Here is a 23,502-nt window from a genome sequence, read left to right as displayed (position 1 = left end):
AAGAACTCCAAAGTTTTTCAACTCTCTGAGGGAAGAAATTTCTCCTCATCTCAATCTTAAATAGGAGACCCTTATTTTAAAACTGTGTGCCCTTGTTCTAGATACCCCAGAGGGGAAACATCCTCACAGCATCTATCCTGTCAAGCCCCCTCAGAATTTTATATGTTTTAATAAGATCACCGTTCATTCTTCTAAACTTGAATGAGTATAGGCCCAAACTGCTCAACCTTTCAGGTTGGGATGGGATCTACCCCAGAGTACTGAGGGAGGCAAGGGAAGAGATTGCTGGGGCCTTGACAGAAATCTTTGTATCCTCACTGGCTATGGGTGAGGTCCCAGAGGACTGGAGAATGGCCAATGTTGTTCCATTGTTTAAGAAGGGTAGCAGGGATAATCCAGGAAATGACAGGTCGGTGAGTCAGTGGTAGGGAAATTATTGGAGAAGATTCTTCGTGACAGGATTTACTACGATTTGGAAGCAAATGGGCGTATTAGTGAGAGGCAGCATGGTTTTGTGAAGCGGAGGTGGTGTCTCACTAACTTGATCAAGTTTTTCGAGGAAGTGACAAAGATGATCGAAGATGGAAGGGCAGTGGATGTTATCTACATGGATATCAGTAAGGCCTTTGATAAGGTCCCTCATGGCAGACTGGTACAGAAGGTAAAGTTGCACGGGATCAGAGGTGAACTGGCAAGAAGGATACAGAATTGGCTTGGTCATAGAAGACAGAGGGTAGCAGTGGAAGGGTGCTTTTCTGAATGGAGAGCTGTGACTAGTGGTGTTCCGCAGGGATCAGTGCTGGGACCGTTGCTGTTTGTAGTCTACGTAAATGATTTGGAGGAAAATGTAACTGGGCTAATTAGTAAGTTTGCAGAGGACACTAAGGTTGGAGGAATTGCAGATAGTGAAGAGGATTGTCAAAGGATACAACAGGATATAGATCGGTTGGAGACCTGGGCGGAGAAATGGCAGATGGAGTTTAATCCGGACAAATGCGAAGTAATACATTTTGGAAGGTCTAATACAGGCAGGAATTATACAGTAAATGGAAGGACCCTTAAGTGCATTGATGGGCAGAGGGATCTAGGTGTACAGGTCCACAGGTCACTGAAAGTGGCAATGCAGGTGGATAAGGTGGTCAGGAAGGCATATGGCATGCTTGCCTTCATCGGCGGAGTATTGAGTATAAAAGCTGCAGCTGTATAGAACATTGGTTAGGCCACACTTGGAATATTGCGTGCAATTCTGGTCGCTACATTACCAGAAGGATGTGGAGGCATTGGAGAGGGTGCAGAGGAGGTTTACCAGGATGCTGCCTGGTCTGGAGGTTATTAGCTATGAGGAGAGGTTGGAGAAACTCGGATTGTTCTCACTAGAACGACGGAGATTGAGGGGCGACTTGATAGAAGTTTACAAAATTATGAGTGGCATGGACAGGGTAGATAGACAGAAGTTTTTTCCCAAGGTGGAAGAGTCAGTTACTAGGGGACATAGATTTAAGGTGAGAGGAGAAAACTTTAGAGGAGATGAGCAGGGCAAGTTTTTTACGCAGAGGGTAGTGAGTGTCTGGGATTCGCTGCCAGAGGAGGAGGTGGTGGAAGCAGGTACAATAGTGATGTTAAAGAGGCAGCTTGACAAATACATGAATAGGATGGGAATAGAGGGATACAGACCCCGGAAGTGCAAAATGTTTGTTTGACAGGCAATATGATCAACGCAGGCTTTGAGGGCTGAAGGGCCTGTTCCTGTGCTGTACTTTTCTTTATTCTTTCCTCATAAGACAACTCCTTTATCCTAACAATCAGCCTAGTCAATTTGTCTGAACTATCTCCGCTGTAAGTATATTTCTCCTTAGGTAACAAGACCAAAACTGCAGACAATACTCTAAGTGTGGTCTCATCAATGCTCTGTACAATTGTAGCAAGGCTTCCCCATCCCCCTTGACCTGTGTGAGATCAGCCATCTCAACAGAGTAGCATTTCAAACTGGGACTTCCCTGCTCTGTTTCTCAATAGGTAAACTCACTGAAAGAAAAGTATTTTCTATAACTCCAGCCTCCACAGTCTTCCTACACTTGTCCCCCATCCTTTATTTTTCTTTATGTTGTTCAGTAAAAGGAGAGAATACTTACAAAAGTGAGAATGCCAGTCTGGAGGGGACATGAAAGAGCAATACTGAGCCCCATTCCCATGTACATCAAATCACTGAGATATTGAAACCAAGTAAGCCTGTTACTGACACCACCAAGAGGGGAAGGTAATGTCAACAATGGGAGGCAACAAAATGGTTGGATTTAGATCAGATGTGTAATTTGGCAGGACAACAGAAAATAAAATTTAACTAATAAATATAAGTGCTTCCACATTCCTCAAGAAAATCGTGCATTATATATAACAGTTTATATAAATAATTCAGGAGGAATGTCTTTACAGAGACTGGTGAGAATGTGGAACTCGTTAGCTGGAGTGGTTGAAGCAGGTAGCAATTATATTTTATGGTAATGTTGAATACATACATGAAGGAAATTGGCACAGGGTCAGTATGTGAAGCAGGGTTGTATGGAATATTAATACTGGCATGGGCCAGTTGAGTCAAATGACATCCTTTTGCACTGTAGATTCAATATAACACAATTAATGGGAATTGGCAGGCAGACCTACAAAAGTATCTGGGAGAGATGGTAGACTCCATTTTTTGTGTCTAGACAACAGCCATTTTAATACAGCTATATGCAAAATGTGAAATTTGTATGCTAAAGGATATGTTTTAATCATCTTTCCTCATCTTAAGACTCTTCTTGCGGTCTGTTTTTCTCTCTGCAAATAGCCAGGTTAAAGGGTGTTCCTTAGCCTTGTCGAATGAAGCTCAGGGGTATCAGAGAATAACCAGGATTTCATTCCATCTGTACAGGATGTCTGGGATCATCACATGCCAGCAAAATATAGGAGGTAGGATCGGTCAGAGTCAAACCTGCAACTTTCCACTGTGCTCCACGGCATCTTCGAGTCTTCACCACTCTAAAACTGGGCTACAATTGAAATAGGTATACCTGACATCCCCAAGCTTAAAATAACTTCATATAAAATTAAATTGAAAGGGAAATTTAATGTAGGGCATCACTCTAGGTTCCAGTTAGTTTCTAAAGCTCAGCAGCCACCTGATTTACAAACACAGCAATACTCCAGGAGTTGTTTTTTTGCTTTCTCATTTTCAGCCCTGTTCATTTACAGTTCCATCCCCAGGTATCTCATTTAAATGGCCATTTTTTATACAAGCGATTGTTTGCAGGCAGTTTGATCCTGACTTGATCAGCTGCCTATGCACACACTTTCATCAGTGGTCACCATATAACAATCAGGAGCAAGAGTAGTATCTGGTTGTCATCCTCCCGAGCCCATGAGCTCCGAGACAAATTCTAGCATCCCCTCCTGCTTGCATTGTTGATTGTCAGCACAACCAGGACCTTCTGATTTGTGCAGCACACCAGACTGCGCTTTGGCTGCTCAGCCACTGGAACTGCTTTTATACTTGGCTGTACTGACTTTTTTTCCAGACAGTCATGTTGAAAATAACAGTAGCTGTTAAAAAAAGAAATAATCTGCTTTTGGCACTGCACCTAACACCTTACAGAGCAGACATGCAAGCCATCTGTTTCAAAGCACAAGAATCCTTCCTTCTGTACTGCATTTCTCCCACTAAATCACAATGAAACCTTCCCTGTTTCCCAACATGACTTCTAGTAATGTGTATTAATTTGAACCCTCCCCAAAAAGACTGCTAAATAATTGTCAGTGCCCAGTAATTAATTATAACAAAACTACAGGGTTAGTCAACTGATGAGCGATCAGCGTCAAAGGTTAACAAATGAGGAGCCACGTATCTTAAAAGGCCCAAGTCCCAGTATTTGTGTTCCTTAAGCCTAATTCACAATAAAATTAACTTTTCTTCCCTGGTTTTAATTACCCTTTCCCATTTGCTCTTTCCAACTCCTTCCTGTGCAAAACATGTTCGATGAAGGTAGTTTGTCTCAAGTTCCTGACAGTGCCTGTTTGTGCACCCCCTGGCGTCTGGTCACAAAAGAAGCCTGAGGTGATGGCCAAAAAGTTTGCTTTCCCCTCGATGCAGCTTCACTAACTATCGTGATCGAGGATAGAAATTGCATTAATAAGCTAGTGTCCTGCCATAGGTGTATCCAGCTTTTTGTCTTCGTTAGATGAAACCCATATATGTTCACAGTACATGAGAAAGTCTGTAGCTAGGAACTCAGTACTTGCAAGAAAGTAAATCTGATTCAGGTACTTGCCTCTTAATCTGTTCTTCTATCTGTTTAACTAATGGAGAGTCTCCTCCATTTAGGATTTGTCCCAAGCTGTTGGACTCTGCTGCTCCATTGTGCTCTGGGCTGGAACGGCCCAACATGGATCGGACCCGCTTTGTCCGCATGTCCAAGATAGTGTCTGTATAACCCACCTCCTGCAAATATCTTAAAGCATAGCACGCAGTAGAATTAGACATATATAATTACAAACAACAGTGCAGAAACTTCATGGAGGGTTTCATGTATTATAATCCATCTTTCACACGGAGTAATAAAATTCTTGTGCTTATGTAGTATCGTTAACATAGCAAACATTACAAGGTGCTTCATGGATGAGAAATGGTAACCAAGTATTAAAACAGTCAAGAGCTGAATAAAAGCACGGTCGAAGAGTCAAATTGTGTGACTTCTGAAAGTGAAGGATTTAAGAACGTTTTGATTTAGATATCAAAGGTAGGCAGCAAGGAAAATGGATTTAGGGAGGGGAGCTCCAGAGGAGTGTCAATATAGTTACTTCTGTGAGGCCAGAATCAGACCAAATGGAATGGGTTGAGTTATTGAAGTTATCAGTGCTTTGGCAGTGACTGCCAAAATTAGAAAAGTTAACATTTGGAGCACTGGGTAAAGTCACAACAGTATCTTGTACCCTAAACAGTCACTAAAACAATTCAATCTTTAGCTCATAATAAACAATACATCAAATTTCACCAGAGAAATTACCTCTTGCAATTCCAAAATGAATGTTGTCTTGGAAATGAAACTTTTGACAAGAATATGCACAAACCTGATGAGATTTTTTGTAGTTAACATCATTAACTCCAGTTAATATCTGTGTGATATGCTTGGGTTTGATGTGATGTATTTCATTTCATTGTTCTTGAAAACTACCACCCATCTCGAACCTTCCTTTCCACTCCAAAGTCATTGAACATGTCGCCTTCCAATAGGGTGCCCATCTTTCCAGAACTCTACGTTTGAACCCCTCCAATAAGGTTTCCACCCCTGCCACAGCACTGAAATGGCCCTACTCAAAGTCACAAACGGCATCTTATGTAATCATGGTTAGCTATACTTCCTGATCTTTCTCAACCAGTTTGCAGCCTTTGACATGGCTGACCACACTTTTATTCTTCAATACTTCCCCTCCATTATCAAGCTGGGTGAGACTCCCCTCGAATGGTTCCACCTTTACCTGTTCACTTGTAGCGGCTGAATCACCCACAATCACTTCTCTATCACTTCTGGAGTCCCCAAAGGATCTATCATTGGTCCGCTTCTCTTTATCATCTACATGCTGCCCCTCAGCGACATCAGCTGAAAACTCAACATCAGGTTTCACATGAATGCCCAAGACATCCAGCTCTACCTTGGCACCACTTCCCTTGACTTTCCCTCTTATTGTCTGATTTATCAGCCTGCTTGTCTGACATCCACTGTTGGATGAACAGAGTGTCCTCCAACTAGATTTTGGGAAAAACCATTGTCTTTGGTCCGTGTCACAAACTCTGTTCCCCAGCCACCTTCTCTACCAGTACTGTCTGAGTTGGAACCAGACTGTAAAGATATGCTTACATGTAAAGATATGCTTGTCCAAGATAAAACAGCAGACGATTGCAGACATGCTTTAATATTATTCTCTTAAGGTTGTGCAATTCTTTGCAATGTAAATAGGCTCCATTGCAGACACATGAATGATATCTATCACGAAGGGATTAGTAGAGAGACTCTGACACAAATATTCAAAACCAGGAGTTTGCAAGCCTTTTTGTCTTTGGGGATCACTTAAGTGCATAGCATGGAGACTTGTAGGCCAGAAACAGTTTAAATTCAGGTTCCCATTAAATTGCACATATCTCAAACGACTAATACAAACAGATCTTGATGATCCGGTTTAGAATATATCCACCACTGAGGCAACAACACTAAGAACAGCCCTTTCCAAACTTTGAGGTCACGGAATTCATTCAGGACTAACCAACAAGTGTCAAGAAAATGGAGCCACTTGGTCTCTATGGGCTGGGTTGGCAGAGTGAGCAGGCCACTTTTAGCCCACAGGCCTCAAATTGGGTCCCTTTGTGTTGTATTGCATCCTGTCAGTGGTATTTTCTAGCTCCATACATCAGGAACTGCAGATAATAGTGATGCGTACTTACTGTCTCAGCAGCTGCCTCCCCTCTTTCCAGGATAATGGACTATTCTGTTCTATGGTTGATGTATCAGGGCCATTGTTTATAACTGAAAAGGTGAAATATAGAGTTGATTTATAGCTGTACCATCATAACATCCTAAAGTAGTCTTAGATTATGAATTATGAGATATCAGATTAAACTCTTGTTTAAACCTGTTAAATAAATTCTTGGCAAATTAGATTGCTAAACATAGCATTCTATGTTTTTTGGATTATATCAATCATATTGCATTTTCCACAATTCAAATAGTTTTAGGACAGAAAGGGGTGTCATGCAAACTGAATGCAATGGAGCACTGCAAGAGGAAGGCCATATTAAAATGGAGAAGAGTTGCACATTTTTCTTTTTCAGGTTCCACAGTATCCCAGCACAAGACTGAAAATAGCTGTGTACCCAGATGGCATTGTTGGGGAATGCCCTATCTTGTGTGGAACAGACCATGTATAGCAGCAAGGTTTGGTTTGTGCTGAATTGGTTGATGAGGCCAGGATAATTAAATGCCTGATGTAATTGGCACCCTGTGCTAGGGACCAAGAAGAGATGTTTTCCCATCTAATATCTCTCCCAAACACTGGTTAAGGGAAATATCAGGTTTATCAGTGATGGTTTACATTGTGAAATAGCCACCCACCATCCGAGCAATTTAAGAATGGCCACTCGAATGCAGTGCTGGGGGGCAGCTGGGATCTGTGGAACCATACCCCAGCATGAGTCAGTGCAATGTCTTTTAACTGCAACCCAGCACGAGTCAGTGTAATCTGGGAAGGAAGTCAGAGGAAATCAAGAATGAAAGAATTTAGAAAGAGGTAGAGTAACCTACATTAACAGGCTCAACAACAATCAACATGCAGGAGGATGTCATAGATTGCCTTATAACAAAAATTAAAAGGATAGGTTGGCCATTATGTGTGGGGAAAGGGAAGAAACATGAAAAGGCTATATTGGGGAAGTGAAGGTATAATTAAAGTGTGGTTTTTTTTGAAAGAAGAAAGGAATGACAAATAGAAAGAACTAGATAAGAAGATACTTGTTCAGTCATTCTGGTTGCAAGTCCTGGGACAATATTTAAACCTACAAGAAACCAGGAGTGCAGCAGCATAAGCTTACAATATTCAATGGAAATTAAAGGATTGTGTCACTCCACCATACTAGGATGTGACTTTTACACGACACTGCAGCCAACCAGCCTTATTCTAGGTGTTAATAGACAACATTTTAAAGGATTTACCCAAAGGATCCAAGTGATATTTATTCTGTGACAACAGCTAATGTTTCTTATATTGTGAAAGCAACTATTTTTATTTCTTCCTGAGATATGGATATAGCTAGTCATTTACTGTCCACCCCTAGTTTTCATCTTGGACGCCCACCTTCTTGAACCAGTTATTGTGCTGATGGTGCTCCCACACTGATGTTAAGTAAGGAATTCGAGGATGCTGACACAGTGAACACAAAACGATATTGATACATGTCCAAGTCAGGGTGTTTGGGAACTCAGAGCTGATGGCGATTTCACACAATGCTACTTTTGCCCTTCTCATTGGTAGCAGTCAAGGTGGAAAAGATGAAATAATCTTGGTCAGTTGGTGGGGTTGAGCTTCTCCAGTGCTGTGATTGCAGGGGAATAGCAAGCATTCTGTCATTTTTGTCTTGAAAGTGGTGACAAGGCTTTGAGAGGTCAGGAGGGAGGTAGCCATCCTCTGCCTTGTTGATAGGGCAACTCCAGTGAGTATCTGGCCAATGGTGAATCCTGAGATATTGGTGGTGGGGTCTCTGCAGTGGTGGTACTGTGAAAGGTTAAAGGCCGGTGACTAGGATTTCTCTTGCTCCAAATAGTCATTACCTGACACTAACGCTGTGTGAATATTGGCTGCCACTCCAGGTCATGCTGTAGGATGGCATGGGCAGATTAATTATCAGAGGAATTGTGACCGGAGCTGAACACTACGAACATGACATTGGTGGTGGGGGCAGGGGTGTGGGGTGGGTCATGCAGTGAAGGTCATTGACTGAGGATGCTTCTCTAAGAAACTCCTGCAGCAATGTTCTGGGATTGTATTGACTGAGAACCATGATCTTTGTACCTGGTATGAATCTAGCCACTGAAACGTGTTCCTTTTGACTCCCATCACCCAATAAGCTCAGTTTTGCTTGGGTTCCTGGGTGCCATGCTCAGCTAACTGCTGCCTTGATGTCGAGGGCAGCCACTCTGGCATTTGAATCTTCCGTCCATGTCTGAATCAAGACTCTGGAGCTCAGTGATTCTGGTAGAATCCAAACTGACAATGTTATTGGTGAGTAGTTGTCACTTGAACAATACTTGATTCGCTTTACTAATGACTAGGAGGTGGCCAATACAGTAATATAGATACAAGCCTGGGTTGGGGTTATATCTTTGCTATTTTTTGTGGAAATAACATAATTGCAATTTTCCAGCATTATACTTGTGCTGGACCCCTCATATATCTTATTAAAGTGTTAAATAGCAATTGGACATATCTCTTCGAAAATCTGCAATACCTCTAGTAGGCAAGCTTAGAACTGCGCAAAGACCAGTTTCAAATTCCAATGTGTTTAGTTTATGGTCTAGAAATCGAAGTGGTTACTCCACCTAATTCTGTTTCACACCAAATCATGTTTGAATTTCACGTCAATTATGCTTACAAGAGAATTCAACCTGTACAGGTCCAGACTTATCATTATTCTTTCAGCTGCTTCGTTTGAGTGTAACAACAACACTCTTACTATAATATGCCACATTATGCAAATGGTCTCACATTCAATTCCCAGTGTGATTGAGGTTAACTGATCCCTATCCAGCAAGGTAAATGGGGTTGCTACAATGGGCTCAGGTTAAGGAGGCCTGGGGAAAAAAGTCTAGATAAAAATCAGTCAGTCAAGCTGAAAAGTGATGTGTGCGTGCAATATGTAGCCATGGGTTTGCAGGTAGCTACGGTACCCTCCACAGCCAAATAATCTACCAACAATCTACAGTTACTGCCAGGAGGTACACAGATTTGGAGACAAATGGGAACAATCATTGTGATTCCTGCCATCAGTGTAGATATAACTCAAGTACAGCATATGCTTAATAGTGGTACAAATTTAGATCTGTTATCTGTTCCTTCCCTATTACAACCCATGATCACTCAGGTTTTAGAATGAAATTTTGACATGGTAGGTGCTTAAAGGTAAGGGCATGAAATCTTTGTATAATGTACATCTGAATGGATAAAAGCATTGAACTATGGACATCCTTCTGGACTTGGATTGTGCCTGAAGAGGGCATTTTAAGCAATATGAGTTATAGGTTTGTTGCTGGTGGTCATGGGATCTATTTGAGCTAAAAAATTAAGAACATTATAGAGATTATTGATTTACTATACAAATGTGGTTATAATTTGGACAATGATTTAACACGGGGTGACAATTCATGGCAAATAGTGATCAATACGTACAGCAGACCTGGGTAAAGTAATAAACCTAGAATCACTTAGGAACAACTGGATAATGCAATGAAGAGATGATTGGGTTTCTCTGGATAGCCAAACTAATTGAGCAGAATGGTCTTCCTCATCTTCAGTGGCTTATAAATCCCACCAATTTCCGCATTTACCATTGTTGGTCCAAATTTACAGAAAATGTAAAGGGAGTACTCCTTCAAAGAGAGTAAAACTGTTAGTTTCTGTCAACTGCCGCACCCCCCGCCCCCCCCATTCCCTCAGGGGCCACTCTGAACACCAACTTAAGAGAGTGGATTTTAAAAGGGGCAGTAAAGGCCCACATCTTAGAGTGCAAGTGACAATGATGTCATCACAATAAGTAGGGAGAGTAAGTGCAGCAGCAGTACTGAGTATCTGTGGACATTTTTCTATGTTAAAGGTGCTATATAAATGGTCCTCATTGGAACAGAGTTGAACAGGCAGATCTGGGGGTAGCAGATTGGCATAGAGTGCTCAGCAGGAGGGGAAGAGGAATACCAACATGAGAAAGCACCATGACCAAAACTGCAGGCCACGTGACCTACCTATACTGTACACCTGCAACAGTGACTTTTAATTGAAAGTATGAATTAGTCCCAGGCAAAAATTAGTATAATTTCTCAACGTACCCGAATCAGACGCATCTGCCTTTGAGTCACCTTGAACTGGTTCCGTTCCATACTTCAGCTTGTGGTATTTTGTCCTAGAAAAAAATGTGAAATGAAGACATGCTAATGTAATATTAACAATTGATAGTTATATGAATAGAGCATCTGACTTGGGAAAAAAGGAAATTCAAAATAAGTATAATTGAATTTTGGACACATTCATCTTCCTGACATAACCTGGGGATTTATTTCCATGAATCCCAATGCTTCCAACAATTAAGCCCATCCTAAATTTTAAGGGCATTTTTAATTTTCCTTCCTTTTTTCAGCAGTTGCTTTCAACACATCTTGAGCAAGCAAGTTTTGCTCAGATAAAGAGGCACTTTCACCAGCATCAGCAGCGTTTAAGTACCTCTGATTCTTTCCGTGAGCGGTAGCAGGCTTATTACTATGAGAATCAGCACAGCAGAAGCCAAACTCATGGCCACTTAACATCAGCAAATATTTTCCTGTAGGGGAAGGGGATTCTGATTAATCAGAAGCAGGAACTCAGTTTTCTTAAAATAAACAACTAAAGAAACCTAGGTGAAAGGTCAAGATCCTTAATACAGGAAAGAACACAGTTAATAGCACAAGGGGTTTTCCATCAGTTATTCAAACTCCCCTAATCTATCTATATGCACATTCATTGTATTGTACACAGATCCTACCTTGCTGAGGATTGAGCTTTCAACATTTTATTTCATAGCCAGTTTATATTTTGTAACTCTTGTTACCCCAACTTAGTTTTTGATGCAAATTTCAATGTAAGGCAAACTATAATTACTCATCTCAGGTAGCTACACAATATCCTTGGGAAGGATTCAGAGTTCGGTTTGCAAGGCTTACCTTTCTTGCTTTAAGGCATATTCCAACATCTTAATTCTCCGGACCAGGTCCTTCTTGAGATTCTCCTGACCTTTCCTCTCTCCTTGTAGAAAGGCTACACGTGCCTTTAAAAAATGTAAAAGCGGATACCAATTAATAAAATAGTTGAAGAGTTTGTTAAATTAAACTTCTGATGTGACATTCATGAGGTGAATGTATTGCCTTTTTGTTTGAGGAGCAGGGGAGTTACCCTCGGTTAAAAGCAAAATACTGCGGATGCTGGAAATCTGAAACAAAAACAAAAATTGCTGGAAAAACTCAGCAGGTCCGACAGCATTTATGGAGAGAAGGACAGGGTTAAAGTTTCGAGTCCAGATGACTCTCCTTCAGAATTTTGTTTTCAACTCTGTTTCCCTCTCCACAGATGCTGTCAGACCTGCTGAGTTTTTCCAGCAATTTTTGTTTTTGTTTCAGTTATCCTCGGTGTCCTGCCCAACGTTTACCCTGCAATTAACATCACAAAGAAAATTATTTTTTGGTCATTAGCACATTGCTGTTTGTGGGAGCTTGCTGTGAACAAATCAGCTCCCTCCTTTCCTACATTGCAACAGTGACTTCAAAAGTACTTCATTCAATTCAAAGTGAAGTGCTTTGGGGTGTCCTGAGGTTGTGAAAGTTGCTACATAAATGCAAGACATTTTTTTATCAAGACCAATTGATTCTCTGTACACCATGTTGTCAATCCTGGTTGGGGACAAACTAAAGGAAAAAGCAGTGGACGAGTAATTGAAAAAAAGGGAAAAACAACAAATGCTGGAAATCTGAAATTAAAAAGAGAAAGTGCTGAAATTACACAGCAAGTTAGTCAAAACATGTAAAGCAGAAAGACAGAGGAGGCGCTTCCTTATAAACAACTAAAGAATGGGTGCTAGAGTTAGACTCGCGTTAGGCTGTCTGCCCACTTATAAGAAATAGTGCATGCCAAGAGGAGGTCTAGTGAAGGACAACAAAGTATACAAAAACAAAACCCTGCAGATGCTGGAAGACGGAAATAAAAACAGAAAATGTTGTAAATACTCAGCAAGTCCATCAGAATCTGTGGGAAGAGAAACAGTTAACGGGCAGGATTGAGGGTTTGGCGTGCGGGAGCAGTGGGGAAATGGGCTACTGCCCATGACTGGCCCCCGCCGGCGATCGGCCCCCAATCGCAATTTCACGCTGGCGAGCCAGTTAAGGTCGCTGAGCATGAATGGCAACTCCCCAATGGTCAGGAAGGGGCGGGCAGGGGCTTGTCAGCCACCAGGTCCAATGGTCTCTGTTATGGAGGAGTTTATGTGGAGCAGCAGCACTGTGCTGACCCTCATGGCCAAATGCACTGCCTCCTCCATTGAGGGAGTGGCGACTCTCATGGAGAGGCAGCTCCAGGAACAGAATCGGGTTCCTGGGGTTGCGCTCAGACCTGCAAGCCCTCACACAGACACTGACCTCAGGTGGTCAGTGTGGGAGATGGATGAGGCACCCAGTATCCCAGCTAGCCCGTCCATCAACAGTGAGCAGGGAGGTCCACAGCAACCTCACGTTGGCGCATGAGTTGCTTGTTGTCTCTGCGAATTCCTCTCAGGGCATTCTGGATGACGGCAGCTGCTCCTCTGCCAGTGACCGTGGCATCTGACAAGGCTGCGGCGACTGGGGAGAGGCCAGCAGTGGAACTGGCTGCTCCCTCCTAGGCAGGGCCAGCACAGGCTCCACTGGGCAGAGGATGACCACCAAGGTCATCAAGGCCAACAAGACAGCAGAGTTAGCAGGCTGTCTCTAATGCTGGTGCCAGCAAGGGGGGGAGCAACAAGACATAAGACGCTTTGCAAACATAAGCTTACGGCACCAAGAGTACAAGAGGGACTGATCACGGGTGATCTTTTGTTGTACAATGTTTTGTTTATTTTAACTGGTCTGAGGTTGAAGACCAGAGAAGATTCTGTTAATTTGTTTTGACTGTCAACATAAGATAAACTTTCTTCTGTCATAATGGCCTGAGTATGCTTCATATTTTTTATTTAATGGTACGCCAGTATGTAAGACTGGACATAGGTGGCTCAAAACTTTATTGTACAGGCACTGAGTGGACTTTGGGGTCAAAGGAAAGGGTCATTTCAGACATCTGGGATGGAGGCAGCAGTCCTGGCATGAGGTGGTAGTGCTAATTTGGCAGCTTTGCTGAAGAAGCATTGGATCAAGGCGTCCCTGCTTCGCTGAAGGTTACAGAGCTCTACCTTCACGCCCTCAGCGTTCTCTTCACTGTGCTCCTCTTCTGACTCCCTACAGGATTCATCACCTGTGGCCTGTGAGACTGCGTCAACATCCTTTTCCTCCAGTGGGTCCCTCCTTGCCAGTACCACATTGTGGAGGACACAGCAAGCGACCACTATCAGTGACATCCGCTCTTAGGATCTTGGGGAGTATTGTAGTGCTCCTCCTGAACAGTCCAGGCATCGGAAGCGAATCTTCAGAAGATCTATAGTTCTCTCTATCACTGCTCTTGTGGAGGCTTGGCTCCTATGATACCTCTGCTCTTGGGTGGCGGAGAGGTATCATAAGCCAACTTTTCAAGGGATAGCCCTCGTCACCAAGCAGCCACCCATCCAGTTGGGCTGGAGCACTGAAGAGCCTCGGCACCTGGGAGTGTCTCAGGACGTATGTGTCATGGGAGCTGCCAGGGTACCTTGCACAGACTTGCAGAATATGCATCCTGCCCCTGTGAACTATCTGCATGTTCATGGAGCAGAATCCCTTCCTGTTAACGAAGGCACCCAGCTGACCCGCTGGCGCCTTGATGGCCACGTGTGCAGTCGACTGCATCCTGGATGCGGGTAAGCCAGCAATCGCTGCAAAGCCTCTGGCTTGCTCAGCCTGGCTGGCCTTGTCCATATGGAAATGAATAATGTCAACACCCACCTGAACAGAGCTTCTGTCACCAGCTTGATGCAACTATGGACAGCTTATTGGGAGACTCCACACAGATCCCCCACTGACCCCTGGAAAGAGCTGGATGATCAGAAGTTGAGGGTCACTGTAGCTTCACAACCACTTGCATCGGGTGTCCACCCACACAGTCAGAGCTGATCTCCGGCCCAATCATCTGACAGATCGAGGTCACCACTGTCTCCCTTGACAGGTGGAGCCTCCTTTAGCATTACGCCTCGGACATATTGAGGTAGCTGCATCACCACCTGGAAACCCTGGCAGCAGTATAGTGGCGTCTTCTGCAGCCTCTAACGCCTTGGCCTGCCAGCTGGCCTTGCACCCACTGTGCCTGCGCCTCTCCTCCCACAAGTTGCTCCCCTGGAAGCTGCATAGGGTAACCTGGCCTCCTCTCCCTTCTGCCCCTCTCTTTCTCCTCAGAGGAGGTGCCACCAACGGAGACCACAATCTCCAGGGTAACAGAAGGATGTCTGATACCTGGAAGGGTCCACACAGTCTGAATTCTCCAGGGTCCTTAGAGACATCAAGGAGTCCGGAAATGAAGCCTGGAAATGCTAATAAAGCCCCGAACAGAGATCAAGCTGCCATATACCAATAAGTCACCAGCAGCAAACTATCTACCAAACTCTTCACTACTCACACTGGCAATGCTGCTAACCCTTTTTATCCCATCTGTGGATGACGTTTTTGAAATTGTCAGCTGGCCGCCTGCCCATTTTGCTCGTGTGACGAGCGCAAAATCACACTGGCAACTAAAAATAAAAATTGGCGCCAATTGACTTTTTAATGTTGGGCGTTAGTCCAGCACCTGCGTGGGCCCGCTGACTGAAATATCGCACGAGTGTGTGATGACATCGGGATGCTTGCCCAACATCATTACATGCTATTTTATGCTTAAGCGTATCGGGCGTGCATACCGCATGTCGAGCGCAAAATTCTGCCCAACATTTCAGATCTGTGACCTTTCATCAAAACTGGAAAAAGTGAGAAATGTAATAAGTTTTGAGCAAATGAAAAGGGCAGAGGGCAGGGGAGAAGACCAAAAGGAAAGATCAGTGATTGGGTGGAGGGTAGGAGAGAAATATAACTTTGTTTTGTTGAAATCAAAAGTAGTGATGGAGCTAAATATCTCAAATGGTAATTAGATGGAGAAAGTGTGCATGATAAGTCTGCACAAGGTGCTGAATCAGCAGTGCTATGTTCCAGGGACTGGTGAGAGGGCCACAGCTCTGAACATGTGGAGTTTTCCACCTCGGTTATACTTCTTCCTGTAGTAAAAGGAAGAATGATCTTGCACTTATATAGTGCCTTTCATGACCACCGATGTCCCAAGGCAATTCACAGACAATGAAATGCTCTTAAGTGCAGTCCCTGTTGTAATGTATCAAATGTGACAGCCAAATTGCGCACAGCAACCTCCCACATACAGCAACGTGATGATGACTTTACAATCTGTTTTAGTGGTGTTGATTGAGGGATAAATATCAGCCAGGGCAATGGGGAGCGCTCCCTCACTCTACTTCGAAATAACACCAAAGGATTTTTATGTCCACCTGAAAGGGAAGACATGACCTCGGTTTAATGTCTCATCTGAAAGATGATACCTATGACATTGCAATATTCCCTCAGTACTACACAGGAGTACTGATTCACGAAGCAGTGAAACAAGGCACTGCTGGCAACTGTGAAAATTCTGGCAGCAAGGATCATAACCTTGGAACAACAGTCTTGCTTCAGGGCCATGAAATGTTTCCTGCAATGCAAAAGAAGGCACCACACAACATGAGGCCTAAGTTATGAAACCTACGCCTTCGTAAAATTTTATCTTAGAAGAAACTTGACATCCCAAGTTACCCCCGGAGTAAAAAATAAAAATAATTTTTTGTAGCTATGTCGCTAAACTTGGCAGCCATTCTGCACCAGCACCACACCACAAACAGCAAAATGAACGATTAGTTGATTTGTATTTTTTTTTAGTGGTGCGTCTGAGAGGACGTTGACCTGGGCATCGGGTGAACTCTCGGCTCTTCTTGATATATTACCACCTGAACAGGCAGATTCAGCAACTCATCTGAAGGATGAGTTTGTCAAGCCATGCAGCGTACCCTCATCACTTCAGAGATTATGAACTCAAGTCTTGGAGTAAGGGTCCACCAGATACAAAAGTGTACTACTTAAGGGACATAAAAATAACCAGGATTGAATAGTAACAGAATTATTTGAAAGTATAGCCACATAACAGTCCATCAGCAACTTGAAAGCATTTTTCAACAAATAAAGGTACATCACCCCTTTATTCATACCACAGTTTCTTCAATGACATGAGATTTTACTGTAATTTAAATCGCTGATATTATTGTTATTGATGGATGCTTACCATTATTTAGACCCTCAGGTAAAGGCCTGAGCAGCTCCTGCTGTCAGTCACTGACTGCCTCTTTGATCTATGGCTAGTCTATCTCAAATGCTGTCATTAGAATTTCAGTGAACCGAAACAATGATGTGTAAAATTATTTCCACTTCAGCTGTGAAGAGTACTGACAATATAACTAACTGCAAAGATCCTGACCTCCCAAATTTGGCTGCTGTGCAGAACAAGCATTTTGAGTTTCACAACACTAAAGTAAAGTGCTAGGATATTGCACAGAGTATTTTTACACAATATTAATGTACATTAGCTTAAGAGTATTTTTGCTTAAAATGCATTAAATAAAGCAATGATACCATGGTCCAACAGTGGCTAAAAATGTATTATTCAAATAACGTACTTTACGCACATCTAAAGCACTAGAGGGTTTGTTATAACGGTGCCTTGCCACTGGTGCGATATATAGCAGCCAATTTCCAACAAACGCAAATCATTGTTCAGTTTACAGTTATGTTTTTTCTCCCTCCTCTCCTGAAAACATTAACTCTTTTGAGAATACGATTTCATACATCAGCAGATCTCCAATACCTTTTCTATAGTCCTATATTTCACATGGAAACCTAAGCTTTGGCTCAATGGTTACACTCTCACATAAGTGAGTTCCAACCCCAGTCTAAAGATTTAAGCACGTAATTTAGGTCAGCACTCCAATATAGTATTGAGTGTACCATTTTTTAGTTTATTGTTAAATTGAGGTCCCCATGTGGCCCCTCAGGTGGCCATTTAAACTCCCATGGCATTAGAGAAAAAGAGCAGGGGAATCTTTCCTGGGTTCTTGACCAACATTTATTCCTCAACATCAGAAACAGATTATCTCAAGACTTTTCTCACTGTTGTTTGTGGGACCTTGCTGCATGCAAATTGGCTGCACTTCATTGAACAATGTGCTGTAGGACATCCTGAAGTAGCGAAAGGTGATATCTAAATGCAATTTCTTTTTTTTTAACAAGAGTTTATGCAACAGGGTACTTGATTGTGCAGAGCACCATGATTGAGCGCAATAAACCCTTATCATGTGTTCAAACTCACAGAGTTTCCAATGGACAGAAAGCAGGACTTCTTTTCTGCTCTGAGTTTATAGACATTTAAGCCAACTGTTGCAACCAGGCATCCCAGCACATCTGTTGAAGGGTCACGAGGACTCGAAACGTCAACTCTTTTCCTCTCCGCCGATGCTGCCAGACCTGCTGAGTTTTTCCAGGTAATTCTGTTTTTGTCCCAGCACATAACCTTCTAGGCTAACTGGCTTAGCTGCATGCTGTCTTTATCAACTGAGTCAATGGGACAGCTTCTAAAAGGGTTTATTTTTCTCTTACTTTTCTCTTGGCACAAAGCTGGCATAAAAGAAGCGCACTTGCAAAATGGTATCTTCACAGTGAATTCCCCTCAGTAACTGCAACTCTAATACAATGGTACTATTAACAACCATCTGCCATGTAAAAGGTGTAAAATTCTGTAGCATATGCCAGGTCCCTTCTTGTTTGCAAGGTGGACCATTGGCATCCATTGTTTTTGGCTACAATCCACAATGTCTGGGAACATTAGCTTAAACTAGTCCAGACCTTTGAACAGGAACGATGGCAGACTGTGGGAGCAAAATGTGCAAATAACCAACAAGGCTGTTTATTTCAGAGTGACGTTATTTCATATGGTGCTTGAGTGTCCAACAAAGCTGAAGCTTTTATATACAGCACAGAGATTAATATTGGCAAAAGCTTTAGAAGATGTTACTTGGCTGCTCCTTCAGCCAGGGAATAGGAAGGTCTGAATAAGGGGAAAAATATATAAAGTATGGTTTTAAAAAAGCTAACTCCTCTAGGAGCTTACTGGATAAATGAACTGCCTTCACTCCAGCACTGGTAGCAGCTGTCAGACCATTCATCCTGTTCTCTAGAACTCCTTCTGCCTATTCATTTCTCTAGCTGCTTTCAAAAGCCTCCTCACACCCTTCTCCTCAAAACTGGCCATTTTCACTACACTTATCATTATCCATTATCATTTCATTATCCCTACCCTGGCTCTATTTTTTCCCCTCTCCTTCCTACTCTGCCTCCACTGTAAATCACTTTGTGACATCTTGCTTCAGGTGAGGAATGTTGTAGAAATGCAGATAATTGTGGAAATGAAATGCAAGTTCCACTATAAAAATTGAAAACAAAAGACGCTGGATGTTCTCTAATGTTTGGAACTCAACATGGGTGGTGCAGTCTATCAGGCACTGGCTGTTCCCCTTCAGAACCCAAGTATGGATCCAGCCCAGGTTGATAGGATGAAGGTCACTACGTAAGGAGTTCTAATCTAGTTCCTGGCAAACATGGATCCACAGCCAAAAATATCCTCTTGTGGCAATCTTAACCAGGCCACAGGATGGTTAGTGTTGGAAATGTGCATCTAACTGGTCTTCTTCCCAGCAGTGAGTGCCTGAAGTTGTTGGAGTTTTACTGAGAAGTTTTCTAGTGTACTATTCCCCAGTATGAATGCTCTGACCTTGATGAGAATAAAACACACTCACGTAAGAGGTAATTGTAAAAGTTCACAAAGCAATAAACAATTCTACATTTAAAAGAATACAGTTTCCTTTGCAGAATTCAATATTTTTAATCAGAAAAACACTGCTGTTCAGAGTTCCCACCAAATACTGCAGACCATAAATCTCTGTTAAACAGAAATGGAGCCATTTACAGGAGCCAATTATTTTGAGATTTCTCTTCCTTACTAAAGCGAGGGGTGCTTTTTCTAATCAGCTCTTCACACCTCACATAAGTATTTTGCTGAGCACGGTAGCAGGAAAACAAATGAGGAATCATAGCAAAGCCAACGACTAGTTATCTGAGTGCTGAGGGGCAACATTACTATTTGACCGTTTGTTTTGCTACACAAATAGATGGGCTGTGTGCCTATATACAATGATGCCACTAATCACAACACATATTGATTTGCATGAGACTGAATCAGCCATATGCCCAACACTATTCAGTTGCATTTTGAGCAGGGGACAATAGAGGTGAAGGTGTCATCCAGGGATTCCACTGTTAATCCCGATCTACTGCCTCCTATTGGAAAATGTGAATTTTGGGCATGGAGAGAATTGGGATCTATTTCCCCACGGACGACGTGAATAGTCATTTGAATGAGCCACTACAGAATTACATAGACCGAGAGGGTCAACCCTTTAGGGGAGAGATGAGGAGCACACTGAGGACGTTGGGGGGGGGAAGAAACAGAGTTAGCGTGTGGGATTCCATTTAATTAAAATAGTCAACACTCGACTACAAATGGAAAATTAATGATCAAGTATGTTTAATACAGTCATCATACCCACTTGATTTCGCCCATTCTATCCTTTCCCACCAATCTTCCTCTCCCCATTCTTCCTTTCTCTTTATGAAGAAACTAATTCTTCATGTGTAACCCTAGACAGGATGTTGGCAGGATATGCACTGATGAGATGGCTCATATTTGTGCCTCAGCATGCCTTCACCCAATATACCCCCGATGCAGGGGAAGCAATGGCATAGTGGTATTGTCACTAGACTAATATTCCAGAGACCCAGGGTAATGCTCTGAGGACCCAGATTCAAATCCAACCATGGCAAATGGTGGAATTTAAATTCAATAAAAAAAATCTCAAATTAAAAATCTAACGATGACCATGAAACCATTGTCGATTGTTGTAAAAACCCATCTGGCTCACAAGGGGAGGAAATCTGCCATCCTTACCTGGTCTGGCCTACATGTGACTCCAGAGTCTTAAATACCCTCTGAACAAGGGCACTTAGGGATAGGCAATAAATGCTGGCCTAGTCAGCAATGCCCACATCCCATGAATGAATTCTAAAAAAAAATATACTCACACAGGTGCTAGAAGGAGACGGAATAGCCATCAGGAACAGGAAATCTCACCAACCTTCTCGTCTGTGACCCAGAGGTATTGAATTCAATCTCAGCCTTGGCGGAGATCATCTGACTGAGCAGGCCAAGACCTGAACCTGGCAGCTTCCTGGTTTTGCATGCCTGAACATTGGAAGGCAACTCGCCCATTCTTTTCCCATAAATACAAATTAAGTATTCTTCATTAGTCAATGAAAACCTCTAAGTAGCAGAAAAAACACAATTTAAATCACGTTTCTGTCTTTAGCTGCCTGAGTGTTCAGCCTGTTTAGCTTACCTTTTGGTTTAACCATAGCCATGGTGAATTAAAAATTAAATCTTTGATCACCTACTTTATTAATTTGAATTACACAGGGAATTCCACTAAATTCAGTTTAATTAATTTCATGAGACAAATGGGTATAGTTGACAAAGGAAAATGTTGTTAAAATAATATTTAGTAGCTTTCTCTCCGTCCTTGAGTTGGTTATCGTCACAACTGGTAAAGACCAGGCCCTCACAAAGGCCATTTTGAATCTCTCTGCCCCACCCCGTGCTCCACCCAAAGTTCAGCAACATAGACCAGGACGTGGTTAGATTCAAACCACGGTTTGTGCTGTGTTAGACACTATAGGATTCAACATCAAAGCGACATTGCTTGCCATCCTCGCCAAATGGCACAGTTGTAATGAAAAATTTTTTTACTCCACTGCATAAACTTTACAGATGGAATTGAATTTTAAAAAAAACTTATACATCTGAAAGCTGCTCAGGTGATTCCATTGGTTCTCATAGCATTTGACTGAGCCATATAAACTAGAAGACTCCTGATTGCTGATCGGTGCCGAATTAATTGCAGCAGAGATATTAAAAATGACTTCAATGCTCCTGCCCTCTTCCCCATTCCTACTTTACAACAGAGACTGCACTTCCAAAAATTGTTGCCGCCTACAAGAACTTCGGGATATCCTGAGGTTATGAAAGGCCATATATAAATACAAGCCCTTATTTGAATTATCGACCAGCATACACTGCCTAGACTCTCAGATGTAGAAAGGCCATTGATCATTGTACTGAGAAGTGAGCAATGTCCAAGCAACTATTTCTAAGTAGGACTTCCATGTAAAGAGGAGAGAATAATTGGCAAAAGATACAAAAGGGAATTATACAAACTTCTGGGACCATTTTTCTAAGTGGTGGTGACAAAGTTGTACTTTTTATTAAAATGCTGCTCGACTGAAACAAATAAACCCGAGTGACACATATTACAGAATCTGAACTCTTGCTCTCATAGCTGGAAGCCAAGCTGTCAGATACTTAAACTACCATGCTAAGCTCTCTTTAGAAGGTCAAACTAGGGGCTTTTCCATGTGTCTTTACATCAATGATATGATATAGTAAATTATTCAAGCATCCGTCACCAAGTCCCTGACGATCAAGATTCCAAGGGTCCACTGATCAGAAACTGAACTGCACTAGCCAGACAAATGATTTGACTACTACAGGGCAGGGTTGGTAAATATGCTGACAAGTGGCTCATCTCCCAACTTTCAAAAGCACCTCTACCAACTGCAAGTCAAGACTGAGATGGAATACTTTCCAATTGTTAGGATGGGTGCTGCTCCAACAACACTGAAGAAACTCCAGGACAATGCACCCACTTGATCAGTACCTTATCCACTAGCTTAAATACCCTCTTCATCCACCATTGGCATAGATTGTAGTATATACTGTCCACAGGATGTGCTGTCAAAGCAATGTGCCAAAGATTCTCAGCAGTACCTATGAAACTAGGGAATCTCCACCACCTACAAGGGCACAGGTGGCAGATACATAAAACACCTTCACCTCCAAGTTCCCCTCAAAGTCACACATCATCGTGGCTTGGGCATATAATCATCATCCCTTTGTTATCATCAGGTCAAAGTCCAGGATCTCCCTACCTAACAGCACCATGAGAACACGTTTACCACACAGACACAGTAGTTTGGGAACCATCATGACCATCCTTTAGGGAAACCAGGGTAGGAAATAAAAGCCACCCTTGTGAACAATGTCAATACACTAATAATAAAAAAAATGCACAGATGCTGAACCTATGCCCCAAGTCCAAAAAAATGGGGCTCAGAAAATATGCATCTCTTTCCACTGATCCATTCTTAAGATGGGTCTTTATTTGAGCTGTTCATAGAGTTCCAGCAACCACATTGAACTGTTTTCAGAAGCAGCATACTGGAGGCATTAATGCAGAGGGGGAGGAGGGGAAAATAATCAAGGACAAAACACCCCAGGATAATATAATACACTTTTAACTCAATAGTTAGAAATCATTCCCTCTTCCCTGCCTCTAATATTTATGAAATAATGGGCCATAGTGACATAAATAATCCAAACACATAACCAATTCTTAATTCTTCAGTCAATACATGACCATTTAGTAAATATGCTGACGCCTTCATGCATGCCGTTCAGAGAAATTTACTCACTGCTATGCCTTGGCTACATCAGGTCAGCTACTTTTTCCCCACTGACCCCAATTTGATACAATATTGTCGCGTACATAATTTTTAGTTCTAAACTGAACTGATCTAAAATTCCTAACATACTTTATAAATTTGATTTATATGAAGGTGACCCCAATTGTTTAAAAAAATTGTAATTGATTGTCCCAAATTTAGGAGTCTGTGTCCTAGTTTAGGACTGGCTCTGTGGTCTGAAAGAACAAGCGTCACCGTACAGACTAGAGGACAATTAAAGAAT

The 23,502-nt window shown here is 42.4% G+C and overlaps 1 protein-coding gene across 1 annotated transcript in view; it reads right to left on the bottom strand.

The window, feature by feature from the left end:
- Positions 1-23,502, bottom strand: part of LOC121272515 (striatin-3-like) — a 49,910-nt gene that overhangs the window by 25,110 nt on the left and 1,298 nt on the right. The window contains exons 2-5 of the mRNA XM_041179130.1: positions 11,487-11,590; positions 10,620-10,693; positions 6,473-6,554; positions 4,305-4,484 (exon numbers count right to left, since the gene is read on the bottom strand). Of these exons, the coding sequence (XP_041035064.1) occupies positions 4,305-4,484; positions 6,473-6,554; positions 10,620-10,693; positions 11,487-11,590 (440 nt within the window). The remainder of the gene's footprint in view (positions 1-4,304; positions 4,485-6,472; positions 6,555-10,619; positions 10,694-11,486; positions 11,591-23,502) is intronic.

Source organism: Carcharodon carcharias, chromosome 34 (genome assembly GCF_017639515.1).
Source record: "Carcharodon carcharias isolate sCarCar2 chromosome 34, sCarCar2.pri, whole genome shotgun sequence".
NCBI classification, from domain to species: domain Eukaryota; kingdom Metazoa; phylum Chordata; class Chondrichthyes; order Lamniformes; family Lamnidae; genus Carcharodon; species Carcharodon carcharias.
This window is presented reverse-complemented; position numbering and strand designations above follow the sequence as displayed.